Source organism: Hemicordylus capensis, chromosome 4 (genome assembly GCF_027244095.1).
Source record: "Hemicordylus capensis ecotype Gifberg chromosome 4, rHemCap1.1.pri, whole genome shotgun sequence".
NCBI lineage: Eukaryota > Metazoa > Chordata > Lepidosauria > Squamata > Cordylidae > Hemicordylus > Hemicordylus capensis.
In genome coordinates, this window is record NC_069660.1 from 105,165,271 (window position 1) to 105,183,965 (window position 18,695).

The 18,695-nt window shown below is 43.7% G+C and overlaps 1 protein-coding gene across 3 annotated transcripts; it reads left to right on the plus strand.

Moving 5' to 3' along the window:
• The first annotated feature begins 317 nt into the window (after window positions 1-317).
• Window positions 318-17,904, plus strand: DYNLT5 (dynein light chain Tctex-type family member 5). 3 transcript variants are annotated; one of them, XM_053246566.1, is made up of 5 exons: window positions 318-666; window positions 7,055-7,172; window positions 10,046-10,137; window positions 14,233-14,357; window positions 16,511-17,904. In XM_053246566.1, exons 2-5 carry the CDS (start codon window positions 7,060-7,062, stop codon window positions 16,712-16,714), a joined length of 534 nt encoding a protein of 177 aa, XP_053102541.1. In that variant the 5' UTR covers window positions 318-666; window positions 7,055-7,059; the 3' UTR covers window positions 16,715-17,904. The 3 variants fall into 3 exon arrangements, with proteins under 3 accessions (XP_053102541.1, XP_053102543.1, XP_053102542.1); XM_053246568.1 differs by lacking the exon at window positions 10,046-10,137 and adding an exon at window positions 7,838-7,924 and having other exon boundaries at window positions 649-666; XM_053246567.1 differs by lacking the exon at window positions 318-666 and adding an exon at window positions 4,906-4,990.
• The last annotated feature ends 791 nt before the right edge of the window (window positions 17,905-18,695 follow it).

Below are 18,695 nucleotides of genomic sequence, written 5' to 3' on the forward strand. Positions count from 1 at the left end.
GCTCAGCAGCTGAAACTCCGAAGGCCGAAAGCATATAACAAGCTGCGGGAGACAAGAAACGTTTTTCTCTCCAGAGAATACAGTTTGCTAATGACTCTCTAAAGAAACCAAAATTCTTATTTTAAAAGGGTGGTGGTGGTGTTGCAGGGTCTCTTCTGGGAGATGCTGTTCCGGTGGTTGCGCAAGGATCTCCAGCGAGGCAATAATGCCGTCGCGCAGCGGTGCGCAATGCTTTTCGCAGAGACGGGGCCTGCCCTGCAATGGACCGACACGCTTAAACTGCCACGAGCAGCAGAGCCCGGGAAACAGGCGCGTGAGCAATAGCCTCTGCGATGGCGCAGAGCTGGAGACTGTAAACAGGGGAGCGCTCGACTCGAGGGAGCGGTCCCAAAGTCCCCCTTCCCGGTTCCGCGCCTGGAGAGGCGGCGAGGGCGCAGCAGCTTCTCCAGCAGCTCCTTTCACGCTCGCTCCGGCGTGGCGGGCAGGCGGCAGATGGTTGCCCCTTCCCAGCCTCCAGCAACTCCGCACTCCTCCTCCGTCCACTTCCTGCCTGTGGGGCGGGGACAGCTTGGTGGCCGCCCTTCGCACCCGGTCAGCCTGCAGGGGCTGACTTGTAGCCCTGGAAACCAGCAACATTGCCGGCTTTGTTGGGCTGCATCGGGAAAGGTAAGGGCGCGCGCCTGGGGACGTGAGCTTTGTTGGCTGGTTTGTTTTGCGGGGGCGGGAGGAGTGGGAATCTGGCGAAGGCACTAGAGAAGGAGAGATCCCCCCCCCCGCGCTTATCTTCCCCCTTAAAAAGAAAGGTCTTTTTGTTTTGTTTTGGAGCGCACTAGAAAGGGAAGAGGTCCGACGGCGTGGGGTTGCCTTTCTCTCCGCCTCCCCCGCCCTTTTGCTAGCAGGGTTTCTTCTGTGCCTTTAACAACTGTATGATAGACGGCAGTTCAACTGGAGAAGCTTTCCCCCAGCATGGAGTACCCTGCTAACTTGGCAAAGAGGCACCTTTGAACGTGGTGATTCTCTTTATTTAGCAGGGGGAGAGTAACTGGCCCTATCCACCCCCAGCACAGTACCTCCAGTGACTGTTGCTGGTGTCTATCTTATGTTTCTTTTTAAATTGTGAGCCCCTTGGGGACAGGGATCCATCTTTTTTATTTGTTATTTCTCTGTATAAACTGCCCTAAGCCATTTTTGGAAGGGTGGTATAGAAATTGAATTAATAATAATAATAATGGAGGTACAGTGGCGAGGAAAACCTTTGCTTTGGGTTTTCTGCCAGTGTATACTACTCCTATTGACAGCACAGGAATCCCCTGTCAAAAGAAGTTGCCAGCCTTCATACTGTAATCTTAATGCCTCACCCTGAGAGGAAGAAAATATTGCTGCTTGGGCCCCTTCTGTCGCTGTTCTTCTGACTTCTGGTACTTTCCCTTGCCTTGTTGTCCCTCTGTTTCTTTGGCAGGGTTGCAGTATGTATGCACAAGTGCAGCATAGAGTCGGTTCACTTGTTGCACAAAAGCAGTAAAAGGAAAGCCTGGGTGACTGACTCTAGCTGCATCTGGATTTTCTGGACCTTTCCATTCCCCTTTTGGCTGTGAAGGAATGAATAAAAGTGTACTATTGGAAGTATTTCAATGCTAAAAAATATTGTTCTTGTTTGTCTAACACATCCCAGCGTTTTGGGGACTCAGTTTGGCTTTTAATGAGTTGTTCAAGCATGTTCTGTTCCAGCTTTTACACAGTCCCTTGTTTTTTATTTGCGTCTGTTGCAATATAGGAAATGAGACTTCTGAATCTCACCCCTGTAGAGATCCATGAGGATCCTGCTTCTGGAGATCACAGATGATCCTCCGCTCTATTCCCCATATTTTTGGAGAAATAAAGGAAGAAAAACCAGGGCTTGCTTTGACTTTTTTCTGTGCAATGTGTAAACCAGCTTGTGTGAATAATTAAGGTAGCAAGAAGGGCTGAACAAATTAATGGTACTTTTCTTTCGAGTGACCTTCTGTTATGCCTTACTTGTGTAGATGTGCTGCCTTGCCTTGCATCCTCACAAGTACAACTTATATTCACAAGACGTCGTCATTGCAGTCCATTCCTTGAAGGATGGGGACAGTGGCACTCTTACCCCTGGAGTCCAGGGCCTCCTCATACCCTGCCCTGCTCTCCTGTGGTCGCTGCTGGCCCACACTGCACCGGGCAACCAAGTGTGATTATCACCTGTGCCAGCTGCTCTAGAGACAGAAGGGGGAGTGAGGACACACACATGTGTCATGGTCGATATATCAGGTGGTATAAAAATAATCCTTACCCATAAAAGCCTTGGGCGTGCGTCCGTGCCGCCCGTGTCTTTTTCGCCCGTTCTGGGCATGCGCGGAGATGGGCGGCCATGTTGGACCCGGCCGCCGGTGGGCGACTGGCCCCGATGGCGGCGGCCGCCGCCACGGGAGACCAGAAGGAGCAGAAGCGGCGGGCGGAGAGTGCGGCCGAGGCGGCGGCAGAGCCGCGGCCTCGGCCAAAGGAGTGCGGGCCAAGGAGGCGGTGGCCGTGGTGGGGCGACTGGCTCCGATGGCGGCGGCCGCCGCCACAAGAAACGGCGGGCGGAGAGAGCGCCCGAGGCGGCGGCGGAGGTGTCGGCCCAAGGAGTGCGCCCGAGGCGGGTGAGGCGGCAGCGGGAACCGCCCCCCCACTAGAGCCCGTTATTACAACGGGCTTACACATACTAGTAATAAATAAATTGTGTGTGTGTGTGTGTGTGTGTGTGTGTGTGTGTAGGGGGATGATGCTTAACTTGCAGTGGTGGAAGGGGGGGTTTCCAGCAGGCAGGAGGCCTCCAAAGGCCTATAGGTCCAGACTCCAAAATTACCTAGCTGCACCTCTGGATGAGGAACAATACTGAAAAGATACTTGCCTACATAACTTGCAGTGAGATACAAGTAACTGAGCACCGCATATGCTGTTGCACGTACCTAAACCCTGCCAGCTCAGTTGCAGAACAGCCTCATTCCACTGCAACTTAAAAGTTGTGCAACCACATACATGACACAACGTCCATTGCTTCTAAGAAATGCTGTGCAACGACACTTTTGCAACATTTCTGTGGCAGCAGAACAGAGCTGTTCTGCAGCAACAAGGATGAGGTTTAGACACTTGCAGCAGCATAGGCAGAGCTTGACTGCTTGTGTTTCACTGTGCTGTATAAGGGGGTGACTAACTCATGCATGGAGATACTGAATATACATGCAAATGGAGATTTTCTGCAAGTGATAAGTATATTGAATCAGTTGTAAGGCTGAGAATATCCTTCCTAATGATTAGGATTTCTGACTTTTTTTTAATGTTAGGGCTTCATGCCTTAAGAACATAAGAACAACCCTGCTGGATCAAGCCCAAGGCCTAACTAGTCCAGCATCCTGTTTTACACAGTGGCCCACCATTTAGCAGCATCTTGCCTTCGAGGCTGGAGATGTCCTACAGACACCAGCTTAGTAGCCATTGGTAGACCTGTTCTCTAAGAACATGTCTAAGCCCCTTTAAAGCAATCCAAGCTAGTGACAATCACCACATCCTGTGGCAGAGAATTCCATAGATTAATTATGTACTATGTGAAAAAGTAGTTCCTTTTGTCAGTCTTCAACTTTCAATTTCATGGGATGACCCATGGTTCTAGTGTTGTGGAAGAGGGAGAAAAATTTCTCTGTCCGTTCTTTCTACTCCATGCATAATTTTATATACCTCTGTCATGTCTCCTCTTAGTTGCCTCTTTTCCAAACCAAAGAGCTGCAGATGCTGTAGCCTTGCCTCATAAGGAAGGTGCTCTAGCCCCCTGATCATCTTGGTTGCCCTCTTCTGCAACTTTTCCAGTTCTTCAATATCCTTCTTAAGATATGGCAACCAGAACTGAACACTATACTCCAAATGTGGCTATATCATAGATTTGTATAAGGGCATTATAATGCTATCATTTTTATTTTCAATCCTCTTCCTAATGATCCTTAGCATGGGATTTGCCTTTTTCACAGTTGCCATGCACTGAGTCAAAACTTTTAATGAGCTGTCCACCATGACCCCAAGATCTCTCTCCTGGTCAGTCACTGACAGTTCAGATCCCATCAGCAAATATGTGAAGTTGGGGTTTTTTGCCCCAATATGCATCACTTTACACTTGCTTACACTGAACTGCATTTGCCATTTTGTCACCCACTCCCTCAGTTTGGAGACATCCTTTTGGAGCTCCTCACAATCTGTTGTGGATTTCACTACCCTAAATAGTTCAATGTCATCTGCAAATTTGACCGCTTTGCTGCTTATCTCAACTTCTAGATCATTTATGATCAAGTTAAAGAGCACTGGTCCCAGTACTGATGCCTGGGGGACCCAACTTCTAACTTCCCTCCATTGTGAAAACTGTCCATTTATTCCTACTCTCTTGTTTCTTGTCTCTCAACCAATTACCAACCTACACATGAATCTGTTCCCTTATCCTGTGGCTGCTAAGTTTACTCAAGAGCCTTTTGTGGGGAACTTTGTCAAAAGCTTTTTGAAAGTCCAAGTATACTATGGCGACTGGATCACCTTTGTCCACATGCCTGTTGACACTCTCATAGAACTCCAAAAGGTTAGTGAGGCAAGATTTGCCCTTGCAGAAGCCATGCTGTTTCTCCTTTAGCAAGGCCTGTTCTTCTATGTGTTTAACAATTCTGTCCTTAAGTATGCTTTCAATCACTTAACCAGACCAGAAGTTAAGCTAACTGGCCTGTAGTTTCCTGGACCCCCGCCCCCCGGATCCCTTTTTGAAAATCGGAATTACATTGGCTATATGCTTCTCAAACTATCTTTTTGCATCACTTATTGTATCCTCTCATTTCTTTTGCCAGAATTTATGTTCCTTTTTTGTTTTCTTCGTTTAGGCAGGAATTCCATTTTCTGAAGGAAGTCTCCTTCCCTTTTACAGCTTGATGAACCTCCTGAACTTGATGATACCTTCTTCTTGGTATACATTCCGACTGAGTTTCTATTATTGTGGTTTTAAATAAGTTCTGTGCTTGCTGGACTGATTTGACCCTCCTGACTTTTCCTTTCAGTTTCCTTTTTACCAGTCTCCTCTTTTTTTTGAGAAGTTTCCTCTTTTGAAGTCCAACATATCTGTATTCGACTTCTTGGCAGTGCTCCACTTGCATATGAGCTGAATTGAATAAGATCACACTATGGTCACTGTTCCCCAATGGTTCTGCAAATCTGACATCTCGGACCAGGTCTTTAGCACCAATCAGGATCAGGTCCAAGGTCACCTTCTGTCTGGATGGTTCCACGATTAACAGTTTTAAGGCACAGTCATTTAGCATGTCTAGAAATCTGGCCCCTCTGTCATAACCTGAATGTGAATTTACTATGGATAGTCTATGTATGGATAATTGAAGTCACCCATTATTACAGCTGTCCCACTTTGAAGCCTCCCTGATTTGCTTCTCCAGCTCCAAGTCACCCTTGGTGTTTTGATCCAGAGGGCGATGGCATGTTCCTACTAAAATATTTCCTTTCAGTCCTTGTATTGTCTCCCATAATGATTCTGTGGATGACTCCAGTTCTCCTAGGTTTTCTAGCTTGTTGGATTCTATCCCTTCTTTAATACACAGTGCTATCCCACCCGCAGTCCTCCCCTCCCTGTCCTTTCTGTAGAGTTTGTATCCAGGAATAGCAGTGTCCCACTGGTTCTCACCATTCCACCCAGTTTCCATTATGCCTACCATACCTATGTTTTCATTAGCAACCAAGCACTCCAGCTTGCCCATCTTGACTCAGAAGCTTCTAGCATTGGCATGTAAACACCTGGCACTGGCATGTGCTATGACCTTTTGGACCAGCTGTCATGTGTTTCCATCTGCTCTACTCCTGGTTCTAATCTGTCCCCTTCTGGTTTATCCAAAACTTTTGCACCCTCGCAGCTTGCCAAACCAGGTACCATCCAGTTCCTGTCAGCAATCCCCCAGGCATCATTTTAAAAATTGCTCTGAAATCTTTTTTAAGTGTCAGAAGTCTGGTTCCATCTTGGTTCAAGTGGAGCCTGCCCCTTTTGTACAGGCTTTGCTTGCCCCAGAATGTATCCCAGTGCCTAACAAATCTTAACCCCTCCTCCCGGCACCGCCATCTCATCCATGCATTGAGACCCCTCAGCTTCGCCTGTCTCACTTTCCCTGCTTGTAGAACAGGTAGCACTTTAGACAAAGCTACCCGAGGAGTCCTGGACTTCAATATGCTACCTAGCATCCTAAACTTAGCTTCCAGGACCTCCCAACTGCATTTCCCAGCATTGTTGGTGCCGACGTGCACCACGATTGCTGACTCTTCCCCAGCACTGTCTAACAGCCTATCTAGATGCTGTGTGATATCTACAACTGTCACACCAGCCAGGCAAGTCACTGTGCGGCCTACACGTGGGTCACAAACTCATCTCTCTATTCCCCTAAGGATCAAATCAACTACTAGGAGGCCCCAACCCCAGAGGAGTATCCTCTGTGCAAGAAGCTATGGGTGCATCACCTGAGGAAGGGGCCCCTTCTAAAAGACCATTCCCACCTTCCTCAGATGGATGTCTCCTTCCCCAAGGCCTTCATGCTCCATGACAGCAGAGGCACCATCAGCCTGGGAATGGGATGATTCTGTCACATCCCTGAGGGTCTCATCCACACACCTCTCTGCCTCCCTGAGCTTTTCCAGGTTAGCCACCTTGGCTTTGATGGAACAAACCTGTTCCCTAAGAGCCCGGAGCTCTTTGCACTAAGCACACACCCACAACCTCTGCCCCTCAGGCAGATAGTCATATAGGATTGTATGGTAGGCTGCCTTCCAGCACTATAACTGCTCTTGCTGCCACTTACCTCTACATACATACATACATACATAAAATAAAATAACCTCTTCCATTTTCAAGAACTAGTTACGTCTGTTACCTACTCTGTTACCCTTTTTTTGTAAAATTGGCATGCCTCTGTATTCTAGCTGCCAAACACAGTTTCAGGTTAACTGTTATGTTTAAATATATATATCGTCTGTCTAGAACACATGTCGGACACAGTGAAGGATAAAGCAGCCCGCTTGTTAAAGAAGAGAGGCAGCATATCTTCTTTAGGGAGCCATGAAGTCAAAGCGAAAGAATTTTTTGGAAGAACTAAAGAGTGAGTAAAGCTTTTACTGTTTTCTGAGCTTTCTTCTCCCTTTTTCTTTGACTGCTTTGTTGGGCTATTTCACTTGGACGATATAACAACATATTCTTAAAGTTTTTGTTTTTACAGAAGCCAAATTTAATTGTTACTTCTACATGGCAGTGATGGGTAAGGACCCAAGTGGCTTTTAACCTCCTGCTCCTGTGTTAGCAGAATGTTTGTCAGAGTTGAGTAATGGATAGTGAGGGGGATGTTTTCCCATGCTGCTCTTCTAAGTGGAGCAGTAAACTGTGTCTGGCCCTGAATTTCAAAGTCTTATATACTGGAAGGGGTTAAAATGTGGTTTCTCCCTCTCCCTCCCTATATAAAATAATCTTATTTAACCATTAATTCAAAGGAGGATTTCACAGCCCAGGCAGATACACAAGCTGCTTCCATTGTAACAGCTTTGTGACAGGTAGAAATACCTCAGGTGAAACTTTCCCCATCATTACATTTCTGTAATGGAATCTACCTTTTCCCCATTCCCTCCTTAAACGTATGAAAATCTCCCAAAACTCTGTTTTAGTGGAGTATGAGCTTTAGTTTGAGCTGTAGCAAAAAAGAAACGCCTACAATAATCCACTCAGCTACTCCACCTTTTAAGAAAAGTGTTTTCCATGGCTATTTATTTATAGGTTTGAAAAACAAAAGAAAATACAAAAAGAAACATAAATTAGGACTAATTAAAGAATCATTGGATACAAGGGTTTTCAGAATAATGGGTATGTAAAACATTTTTTTCATCCAATTAATAGGTTAGACATATTTCTTAGGATGTAGTCTGGGAAGATCCACCAGCATATTCACCATGTGACATAAAAGGCGCAGGTTCAACATACCTAGACACTTTTCTGGGTAGGTGAATTTTTCCATAATTAAATGGTCCCATAACTCTTTATTTTATTTATTTATTGTTGCATTTATATACAACCTTTCGTTAAAAGACAACCCCAAGGTGGTTTACAAAAGTTAAAACATACAGTAAAAAGACAATAAAAATATTAAGCTAAAAAAATATAAAAACAAACCAAATTTAAAATCTATAAAAGACAAGCATAAAAACAATACAACAGGTAAAAACACACAGAAGCAGCAGTAAAAACGATTATGTAAAAGCCTGGATAAAAAGCCAAGTTTTAACAAGCTTTCTAAAAGCTGTGATGGAGTCCGAGGAGCGAATGGCCACTGGGAGAGCATTCCAAAGTCTGGGTGCAGCAACAGAGAAGCTCCAGACCTGGACTTTAAGCACTGGACCCCTGGAATAGGGCGATGAAGGGCCACAGTAACCCCCTAGGAAACACCCACTGGACCAGTACGTGCTTTCTGGGGGTTCCTTTTGCCTGGTGAGCTACCTTGATCCTCACCCTCCAATTTTGGGGGTGTGGTACTTAAAGTCCAGGTCTGCAGTTGGCTTAGAGAGACTTTCTGTCAAAGTCAGCTCCGACTTGGTTTTTAAGGAGTGCACCCTCAAATTAGGGGTTGGGACAACAGTAATCCCTCAGGATGCACCAACTGACCCAGTAGGTGCTTCCTGAGGGTTCTTTTTCCCCAACCTCTCAATTTTGGAGGTGTAGTCCTTAAAAACCAACTGTGAGCCGGCTTGGAGAGAGAGCCTCTCCAAGTATCAGGGCCACCGCCCAATATTACTGTTGGAAGTGGAAGAATTTCTGATAAGACAGCAAAGATTTTAGTTGGAATTCTGACTATTGGGGGTTCCCTGCTGTCCTATTGGAAATCCTTCCAATAATGCTTGATATTGATCATATCAGTCTGATATTCCTATCAGATAGTAGAGACAATTGCACAGCCCTAATGGATGCATACTGCTTCCATAAAGTGGAACTGTATGTTATCTTAGCAAGTACATTTTGTCCAAACAGAATCTGCTTCAGGGGTTGGGGAGCATCTTGAATAAGCAAAGTTGAGACCAGAGGGCTTTGCCTAATTTGCAGCCCAGTCTTATGCATATCCCTATAAGAAGTAAGTCCCACCGTTTTTAATTGGATTTACTCCCAACCATATGCATGGGATTGCAGCTGTAATATTGCTAGTTGCTTTGTTGAGAAATACAGATACTCCAAAGTCGTTTCAGAGGATGGTTAAATCCTCTGTCAATTTCTGTGAAAGTGGCTTGTTATGCCTTTGTTTGTTTGTTTGTTTGTTTGTTTGTTAAATTTATATACTGCCTTTCAGTAAAACAATCCCAAGGCAGTTTACAGCAAAACTTAAAAAGAAGATTGTAAAAAAGACAATTAAAATATTAAGCTAAAAATATAAAACAAATCTGATTAAAATTTTAAAATAAAAGCATAAAAGCAATACAGAGTACAAAGAGCAGCAGCAGAGACAATCAAATAAAAGCCTGGGTAAAAAGCCACGATTTAACATGCTTTCTAAAAGCTGTGATGGAGTCCAGGGAGCGAATAGCCACTGGGAGAGCATTTCAGAGTCTGGGGGCAGCAACAGAGAAGGCCCTGTCCCACGTGCACGACAACTGAGCCTCCCTCATTGTCGGCACCCGGAGCAGAGCCCCCTCAGATTCAATGGGTCTCTAAATGTTGTTTGCCTACCTCATCCCCAGCCAAGGCCATCGTGACCGGGGAAGATGTAGTCCAACAACTTCTGGCGGCCTAAGGCTGAGAACCCTTGATCTTAGGAATATGTGAAACTTGAGGCAGTAGTCGCTATGGTATGTCACTTAAATGTTGTGTGTGGACAAATCTCAGAGGATCAGAGCACATTATGAATCCTTTGTTTGGGAAGATCTTGTATCCTTTTTAGAGTGGTGCTTCTCAAATAATTAGTTTTAATCAATCTAGTTTATTCTCTGGGCTTGTATTTAGTTCCATGAGTACAGTGTCTTACATGGATGATCCTGGCCACCATGATGATATTCCTCGTTCAACTGTTCAGATGGAGAACACGTACAGGTTGGGTAAGGTTCACTTCCTCATCACTGCTATTCTGATAGGCCAATCCCGTATATTAGATTCTCAGGGATCACAATATTCTCCAAAAAATATGCTGGGGGTGACTGACCTAGAACAATCTGAGCCCCTCATGAATGGTACGGCTCTGTAATAAAGTTGGCATAACTAGTAAGGACCTCACAGGTGTGGAGCACATACACCCACATGGTATAAACTCATTAACTGCTGTTTGAGGAATAAATGAGAGCTCCTTGAAAGGTTTTCCAGTGCTTTCCTCCAAGGTGTTATTGGGGTTTTGCCATTCCAAAATTGTCATGAGATAACAGTGCAGTAACATCTGAAATGTGCATAATAATGTGAATTACACATGAGGAAGCATTGTTGTTCTTCCTCAAGTGAAAGTGGAAGAAAAATTCTTTATTGTATCTCAGCTAAAATTAGGTATGTGCAGGAATACACTCTGATACATAACATGCATATATGGATAATAATACCAACCTATCCTACAAGGATGTCATAAAGATTATTGAAATAATATATTTGAAACCATTCCAACAGTCTAAACACTGTATAAATGTGAAGTATTGTTGTTGTTTTTGGAGATGGGTCCATAGCTCAGTGGTTGAGCATCTGCTTTGCATGCACAATGCCCCAGGTTCAATCCCTGGCAGCATCTCCATGTAGGGCTGGGAAAGACGCCCACCTGCAGCCTTGGAGAGCCGCTGTCAGTCAGTGTAGACCAGGCCTGCACAACATGCGGCCCGGGGGCCAGATGCGGCCCACAAGGCCTTTTTTCCTGGCCCCCGGGGCTATTTCCTCTTCCTCCCCCTGCTGCTTAAAAAACACCTCCTCAGGCTATTTGGCCTGGTGTTGCTTCCCAACTGCGAGGCGCGCCTGCACAGTTAAGTCTTTCTCTCTCTCTCTCCCACCAAGACTGCTCCATTCTCTCTCTCTCCCTTCCTCCCTCCCACCAAGACTGCTCCATTCTCTCTCTCTCCCTTCCTCCCTCCCACCAAGACTGCTCCATTCTCTCTCTCTTTCTCCCACCAAGACTGCTCCATTCTCTCTCTCTCTCCCTCTCTCTCCCACCAAGACTGCTCCATTCTCTCTCTCTCTCCCTCTCTCTCCCACCAAGACTGCTCCATTCTCTCTCTCTCTCCCTCTCTCTCCAAGACCGCTCCATTCTCTCCCCCCCCAAGACTGCTCCATTTTCTCTCTCTCTCCCACCAAGACTGCTCCATTCTCTCTCTCTCTCTCTCACCCACCCACCAAGACTGCTCCATTCTTTCTCTCTCTCTCTCTCCCCCCTCCCTCCATTCTCATTCTCTCTCTCTCCCCCACCAAGACTGCTCCATGCTCTCTCTCTCTCTCTCTCTCTCTCTCTCTCTCTCTCTCTCTCTCTCTCTCCCCTCTCCCCAAGACTGCTCCATTCACTCTCTCTCTCTCTCTCTCTCTCTCTCTCTCTCTCTCTCTCTCTCTCAGGCCAAGCCTCCTGCTGCATCCTTTCCATCTTTCTTTCCCCTTCTCCATTCTGTTCCAAAATTATGAGAAGAGGTTCTCATTTCCCCCCCCTTAAAAGTGTTCCATGTTTTGTGTGATAATTTGGCAGAGGTGGAAAGGAAGAACAATGCATTTTATTATGTATTTTGTACAGATTGTATAATATTTATATTATTAGAATGAATTTTAATTCAACTTATTCCATATTAATTTAAATCAGTCTTGGCCTGCAAGAACATCAAAAGTTAAATATTGATTAAATTCATTTAAAATTCATTTTTAATTCATTTCACTTTAATTCAGTTGATTGGTTGGTTGATTGATATTAAGTGTTACTCTAATAATCATCACCCTAGGAATTGACCTCGGCCCCCATGAACCAAGTCATGGTTGGTTTCAGCCCGCCAGGTCATTTGAGTTGTACAGGCCTCGTGTAGACAATGCAGAACTACCGTAGATGGACCAATGGTCTGACTCAGTATCAGGCAGCTTCCTATGTTAAATATATCTTTTGAGTAGTTACTCATACATTATTACAGGCATGCTACATATAGAATGCATTGCAGCTCAGGAGCTAACAAGAATAGCAGTCTGTCACAATATTTTTAAATGTATGTAACAGTAATGACCTTTGGCTAGAAGAGACATAACCTCTTTAGCTAATTTCTATAGGGACAACTTATCCCTAAAAATTAACTATTGTGTGAATACTGTGGTATAAAACTCAAATAGAAAAGTCTAGGGCTTCTCTTTTTGCTGAGGGGCAAAATCCAGAGGGTGTGCAAATATAGGACCCAATTTAGAAAACTGTCTGCCTGAGGCAAGCTTCTGCTCATATGCTTTTTGACAACTTGCTACTGGAAATTCGGCATGACTTGTTGACAATCTATTTTTGGCACAGGGATGCCAAATATGTTTTCCACATTGGAAATATTGCAGGTTATGATTCCATATTTAGTGGGGAATAAGCAGAAAAATTGAATGTATATGATTTGGAGATGGAGAGCTGGATTTACTGCATTAGATACCTCCAAAAACATTGTGCTGAGTGTCTAGGAAATCTTGCTATAAATATTACAGCAATGTTAATTTAAACAGAGGGAAAAGAAAAGGAATGTTCATTTTAGGTATAAACAATGCTCTTTCATACTGTGGACAAATGATTGTCTTTAATGTAAACACTGCCTTTTGTCTTATCAGAAGTATTTATTTATCACATGGGGAATTCTTAAAATCAATAGTTTTCTGACTAGTTTAAATTAGGGATGTGTGAACCGGTTCAAATTCGAACCGGGGTAGTTCGAAGGTTTGAATTCAAACCAGACCAGCCATCAGGTTCATGCTGCAGGTTCGAATTCGATAATTGTACAAATGCTTCGGGGTTTGGGTGGTTGTTGGCACCCATGGGTGCTCCACAATAGGGAATAATGGGCTGGTTCAAGTCCCATTATACCCTATGAGAAAAAAATAAATATAGCAATAGCAATAGCACTTACGTTTATATACCGCTCTATAGCCGGAGCTCTCTAAGCGGTTTACAATGATTTAGCATATTGCCCCCCAACATTCTGGGTACTCATTTTACCGACCTCGGAAGGATGGAAGGCTGAGTCAACCTTGAGCCCCTGGTCAGGATCGAACTTGTAACCTTCTGGTTACAGGGCGGCAGTTTTACCACTGCGCCACCAGGGGCTCCTTAAGTGTATTTAAAACTAAAAGGAAACTCACAAAAACACCCCCCACCAAAAAATGGTTAAGCATCTCATATATACCCATACATTCTTCTGTGTAAACTTCTACAAAGCACCTCTGCTCCAGTCTTCAGGACCTTTTTCTAGGAGCAAATAAGAGCCTCTTTTTGTTATTGTTAGCAGCAGCAGGACTTGTTCCAGGTCACCTTTGGTACCATCTAAAGCGAATTGTGTGATGGGGGCCAATGGTGACATGGTTACTTCTGAAGCCAGTAGTGCCCTGTGGCAGGTCAGCATGAGAAGTAAGTAAAGAGATTGTTAGCTCTGCCCACCTGATTTGCTTCCTTTAAATCACGCTTGGGGGCAGCATTAGAAAACAGCTCTTGTATCTGATTTGGATTTTAAATCTGTTTTGGGTGGTTTCAAAACAACTCAAATGATGCAGCTATTTTGTAAGTTGCTAGTACAGTGAAATAAAAAAGATTGGCTGACATCCAGTCTAGCCTTCCACAGACATGACAGGTTTGTTCCTGTTGCACAAAGGAGGAGAGGTGATTTGCGGCAATCTCCCCTTTTGCAGCTGTTTGTGACTCCTATGTCCTTGATAGTTGGGGGACTCTTGGCAGCTGCAGTGAGAAGGGGAGATCGCCACAAATCACCCTTCCCTGCAATAGAAAAACTTGGAGCAGCTGTGGAGAGTTAGTCTGGATATTGGCGACTATGCAATTGTGACCTAATAAAATCCTTCAGGATTTTAGTGCAGGTCACAGGAAGGAGAAAAGCTGGTTTCACCTCAATTTGTTTTCTTATCTGATCCTTAAATGTTTCTTTTAATAACGGTTTGAATGTGTTCCGTCTTTCACATTAGAGTCTTCTGAACTAATGCAGTGAGCTGTCTTTGTGTACCAGGTCCAACAAAATGCTTCCCAGTGGTCACTGTGAATAATATCTTGAAGGATGTGGTCACAAGTTATCTTCAAGAAGAAAAATATGAAGCAGAGTTGTGCAGACAAATGACAAAGACCATTTCTGAGGTATAAAATCCTCAATAAAGTATTTTTTAAAAAGAAATATCTATCTTTTTATAGAAATCTCCACAGCACAGGAAAAAAGCCTATACAGTTGTCAGTTTGACTTAGGCCTCAACTCAGGAACTCCTTTTTAGTGTCGGGATTCAGCTTTGGATGTATGAATTGGAATATTAAGAAGTGTGTGTCGGGATGATAACCTTGTTATCCTACAGGTCAGACCACTCTGAGGTGAACAACATATTCTCCAGTGATTCTTTTGTATATCACAGGTTTAGTAGTAGAGCTAGTTTCTATGCTTGGTGATGTCAGTTGAGAAGTCTTCCAGCATCTTATATTGGGACAGAAATCTACATAGGAGGCTGCCTTATACTGAGTCAGACCATAGGTCCATCTAGCTCAGTATTTTCTACAGAGACTGGCAGTGGCTTCTCCAAGATTACAGGCAGGAGTCTCTCTCAGTCCTATCTTGGAGATGCCAGGGAGGAAGCTTGGAACCTTCTGTATGCAAGCATGCAGATGTTCTTCCCAGAGTGGCCCCATTCCCTAAAGGGAATATCTTACAGTGCTCATAGTCATTGTGCTGCAATCTTTTCCTGCAGCACACTATCTGCCAATAGCCACCATCCAGACTGTGTGAGTGCAGTAGTGCTGAGTTCCAAACGACCACTGTGCTGTTGTGGGGAAGGGGTAAATTTCATCAATCTCCCCTTTCCTCTGAAGCCCACTGTGTGTCATGAAAATATGTCCCTGAAGGTTGCATGAGATCACAAAAATCGCCCGCTCAAAAATCTTCCCCTGCTCACATGGCAGCATTACAGTAGTCTCAAACTCAGTACTGCTGTACCCGTGCAGTGGTAACTTGGATGTTGACCACTGCATTTTTCATGCTTGCTGGACAAGAAGGCATATTTGAATATGGTCTCCCTTCCATCCTGAATTGCTGATAGGCATCCTTCCATCCTGAATTGCCACAGCTAGTCTCTGTATTTATTGAAACAAACAAAATATTTATTAAAACAAACTGGCACTAGGCCAGGGGTTGTAATTTCTCCCAAAGAGACTTAATTCCCACTACATTTTTTTTAATAAGTTAAGCACTGGATATTGATCTAGTTTAGATTTTTAAAATAAATTCCACTTGGCTGTCTCTTCAACAAACTGTAGTGAATTCACTGAACAAGTTATTTAAAAACTTTTAAAATATATTGTGTGTGCTAGTATCCTCCTTTGTGGAGAGGAGATACTAGTGTGACATCTCCTCCCATTTTTTAAAGGAGGATATCTTCACATACAAGGAGAGAAGTGTTTGCCCCTTTCATGCCTAGGGAACAGTTTTGATACATGGTGCATATACAGCCTAAAGACTATGTTTTTGGCTTCACCATAGAGGCTGCCAACAACACTACCTTGTATTGTTGATCTGGGTGTTAACATTGTAAAATGGCTGGTGCCCCATTTGAATGGAGAGTCTCCATGCTAGTAGTCTCGACTGCCAGGAATGCAAAGACTGCAATCCGATGCATGTTTACAATGGAATAAGGCCCATTCAAGTCAGTATCCATAGGACTGGCATGTGTGATGGCTAACTAATTATGCTGGGGGAAATTTAGTCAGCGTTAGTGCTTTAAATTCCTTTCATTCACACCTGAAGTTATATGTTGTCTGTGCACAATTTAGGCTGAATTTTGTAATCTAATCTTTGATATATTACTCGTTAACAGAATGAATTTATGGTGCTAGAAATCAGACTAGATTGATACACTCTCAGAAGGCACCATTTCTGGAAAATGTTAGCTTCAAGACATTTTGCTTGCTGCAAATGGCAGCTTTGGGGAGAAATGGCAGCTTCAAAGGGAAATAGCAGCTTCAGGAGGGTGTGGGTGATTTTCAGCAGTTTCAGCAATCCCTATCACCTACAGTGATCCCAACCTGGATCAGAGCCTGATGGTGGCTTTTGGTTAATAAAAAGACATTGGGAATCCCAAGCAGAGGATTCAAAGACATGTCAGAAGGAAGATCTAGTCTGGCCCATAGGCTGGTATCATTAGTTCTGTAGATCTGTGCTGTATCATAAGTTGATTGTATTGACTCTAAATATGAGGTTGTGGTATCCATTTGTATGTTACAACATTTGAGTTTGTTTGGTTTTTTTTTAGGTAATTAAGGCTCGGGTAAAAGACCTTATGATACCAAGATACAAAATTATTGTAATTATTCATATTGGACAACTACAGAAGCAGAGCATGCAGATTGGAAGCAGGTGCCTCTGGGACACTGCCAGTGATACATTTTCCACATTTTCCTTCAAAAATAGATCACTGTTTGCATTGGCAAATGTCTATGCAGTTTACTCTGAGTAACAATAAAAAGTTGAATATGAAATCCAGCAACCCATATGCACAGCTCTTTTTAATGTGGGTTTGCTAAACAACTAAAATAGTATTATTCTGTTCACTAAAGTGAATCACTTTATTCACTAAATATAGTCATTACTCTTGATATAGAAGGGGTTAATACCATTGATACCATTGTCACTGCTGGCTTGTTTGGTCATGTAAACCTTCCTAGGAGAGTACTTAATATCCTCAGTATCTCATCAACGGCGTTACAATGGTTGCATTAAGGCCCAGCAAATCACATGTACATTTTTTTAAAAAATTGGAATATATATTCAATTTAGTTTTTTTGTAAGTACTTATCCAGATGATCTGTTCAAAGCATGTTCCTGTTGTTTGAACACTGGAACGCATTTTAACCTTTGTGGGACCATGCTTAAGTTCTAGCTCAAAGGCAACGGTATGGTGTCTATATCACACACAACAGATGGGAATAGCTGTGCTGCTGTTCTCTTATCCCACCTTTTGAATGCTTGAATATGGACTTGAGTGCATAAGGGAGCCTCTTAAGAGTGCATTGTTCAGGATGTGAAATTGAATTGTCTGAAGACAAAATGTGTGGAAATCGCTTCTCAGTTTCGTTCAGACAGTAAGTTGACTAAAATCTCAAGACTCAAGTTAAGCGCCCAATTAAAACTGTTAAATTCTTCAGAATTTGCCTTTAGATTACTCAGTTTCAGTTTGTGTGCAATGATATGTAGATTATCTAGCCTTTTAAAAAGATGGGGAAGTACAGTGGCTGACATCCAGACTAAAGAAATTGACAGAAATTGCACCATGAACATAGAATTAACAACTGTCATTTACCAATCCTGGGCTACTTTCTCATTCTAAATATTCACCAAGTGCATTAACATAATATAAAATTTGTCACTCTTAATAGATGCCACATTAAATAGGTCAAATTATGACACATTCCTATTTTAATGCTAATGTTTCTTCATTTGTGTCCTAACATTGAATGTCTTGGATCACATAGGATGCGTTCTGAAACCAAAGTTGATGCATTGTATTGAGCATCTGCCAAATTGTTTGGGATATGGAATGTCCTCTTCAAAAATTTTCTTTCTCATATAATTTAATGTTGATGTGGCTATCCCATTTGTTACTGGACAGGGCGCAAGAAAACAAATGAAAAGACTTAAACAAATGGACTCCTTTTTTTAATCTTCTTTGGCTAAGATCCAAACAGATTTAAGTATGCTCAAGTCAGTTGGGCTTAAATGCATCCAAGACTGTGTTGGAGTGTGTCCACTATATTTGCCAAGAGCTCACAAGTTACTAACCACTGGGAATAATTACTAAGTTATTTTTGAATTGGTATCATGGTTCCTGAGCTTTTTGCATATACTGTTTTCAAGCCTTGGTTTTAAAGGCTAGAAACGTTTTCCTAACGAACATTTAGATTCTAATCATCACAGAACTGGATAGCTAAGAGAAGAGGAATGCCTGATGCTAGTAAAAGTACTGATTTGTGTGCTAATCCTCCTGTATGTGCCACATATTCCATGTGTGAATGCCCCAAAGCCTACAAACACATCACAAAATTGTCCTTGATCCTAAACTCATTACACAGAAATAGCTATTCATTGGAATATACTGTATACTAGCTGATCCGACGCAGAGCATCTGTGCCCCTAGTTCTTTGTCTCTCCTCCCCATCTTCATTTTCCCGCTCCCTTCAGCCCCAGTCCCCATTCTGCTTTCCTTTCCCTCCCTCCCTCCCTCACGCCGGCCTGGTGGTACTTTCATTTACCTCCCTGCCCACCGGCAGCAGTTTCCCTTGCTGGCCTAGCCGGCGCTTTCCTTGCCTGACTGCCAGCTGGCTGCACTGCGGCTGCCTGTGGCTGCTGCTTCTCCCCTCAGCGGCCCGGTGGCCGCTGCTTCTGCACCACAGCCAGACAGCCTGGTGGCGGCTGCTTCTCCTCTGCAGCCGGCCACCACT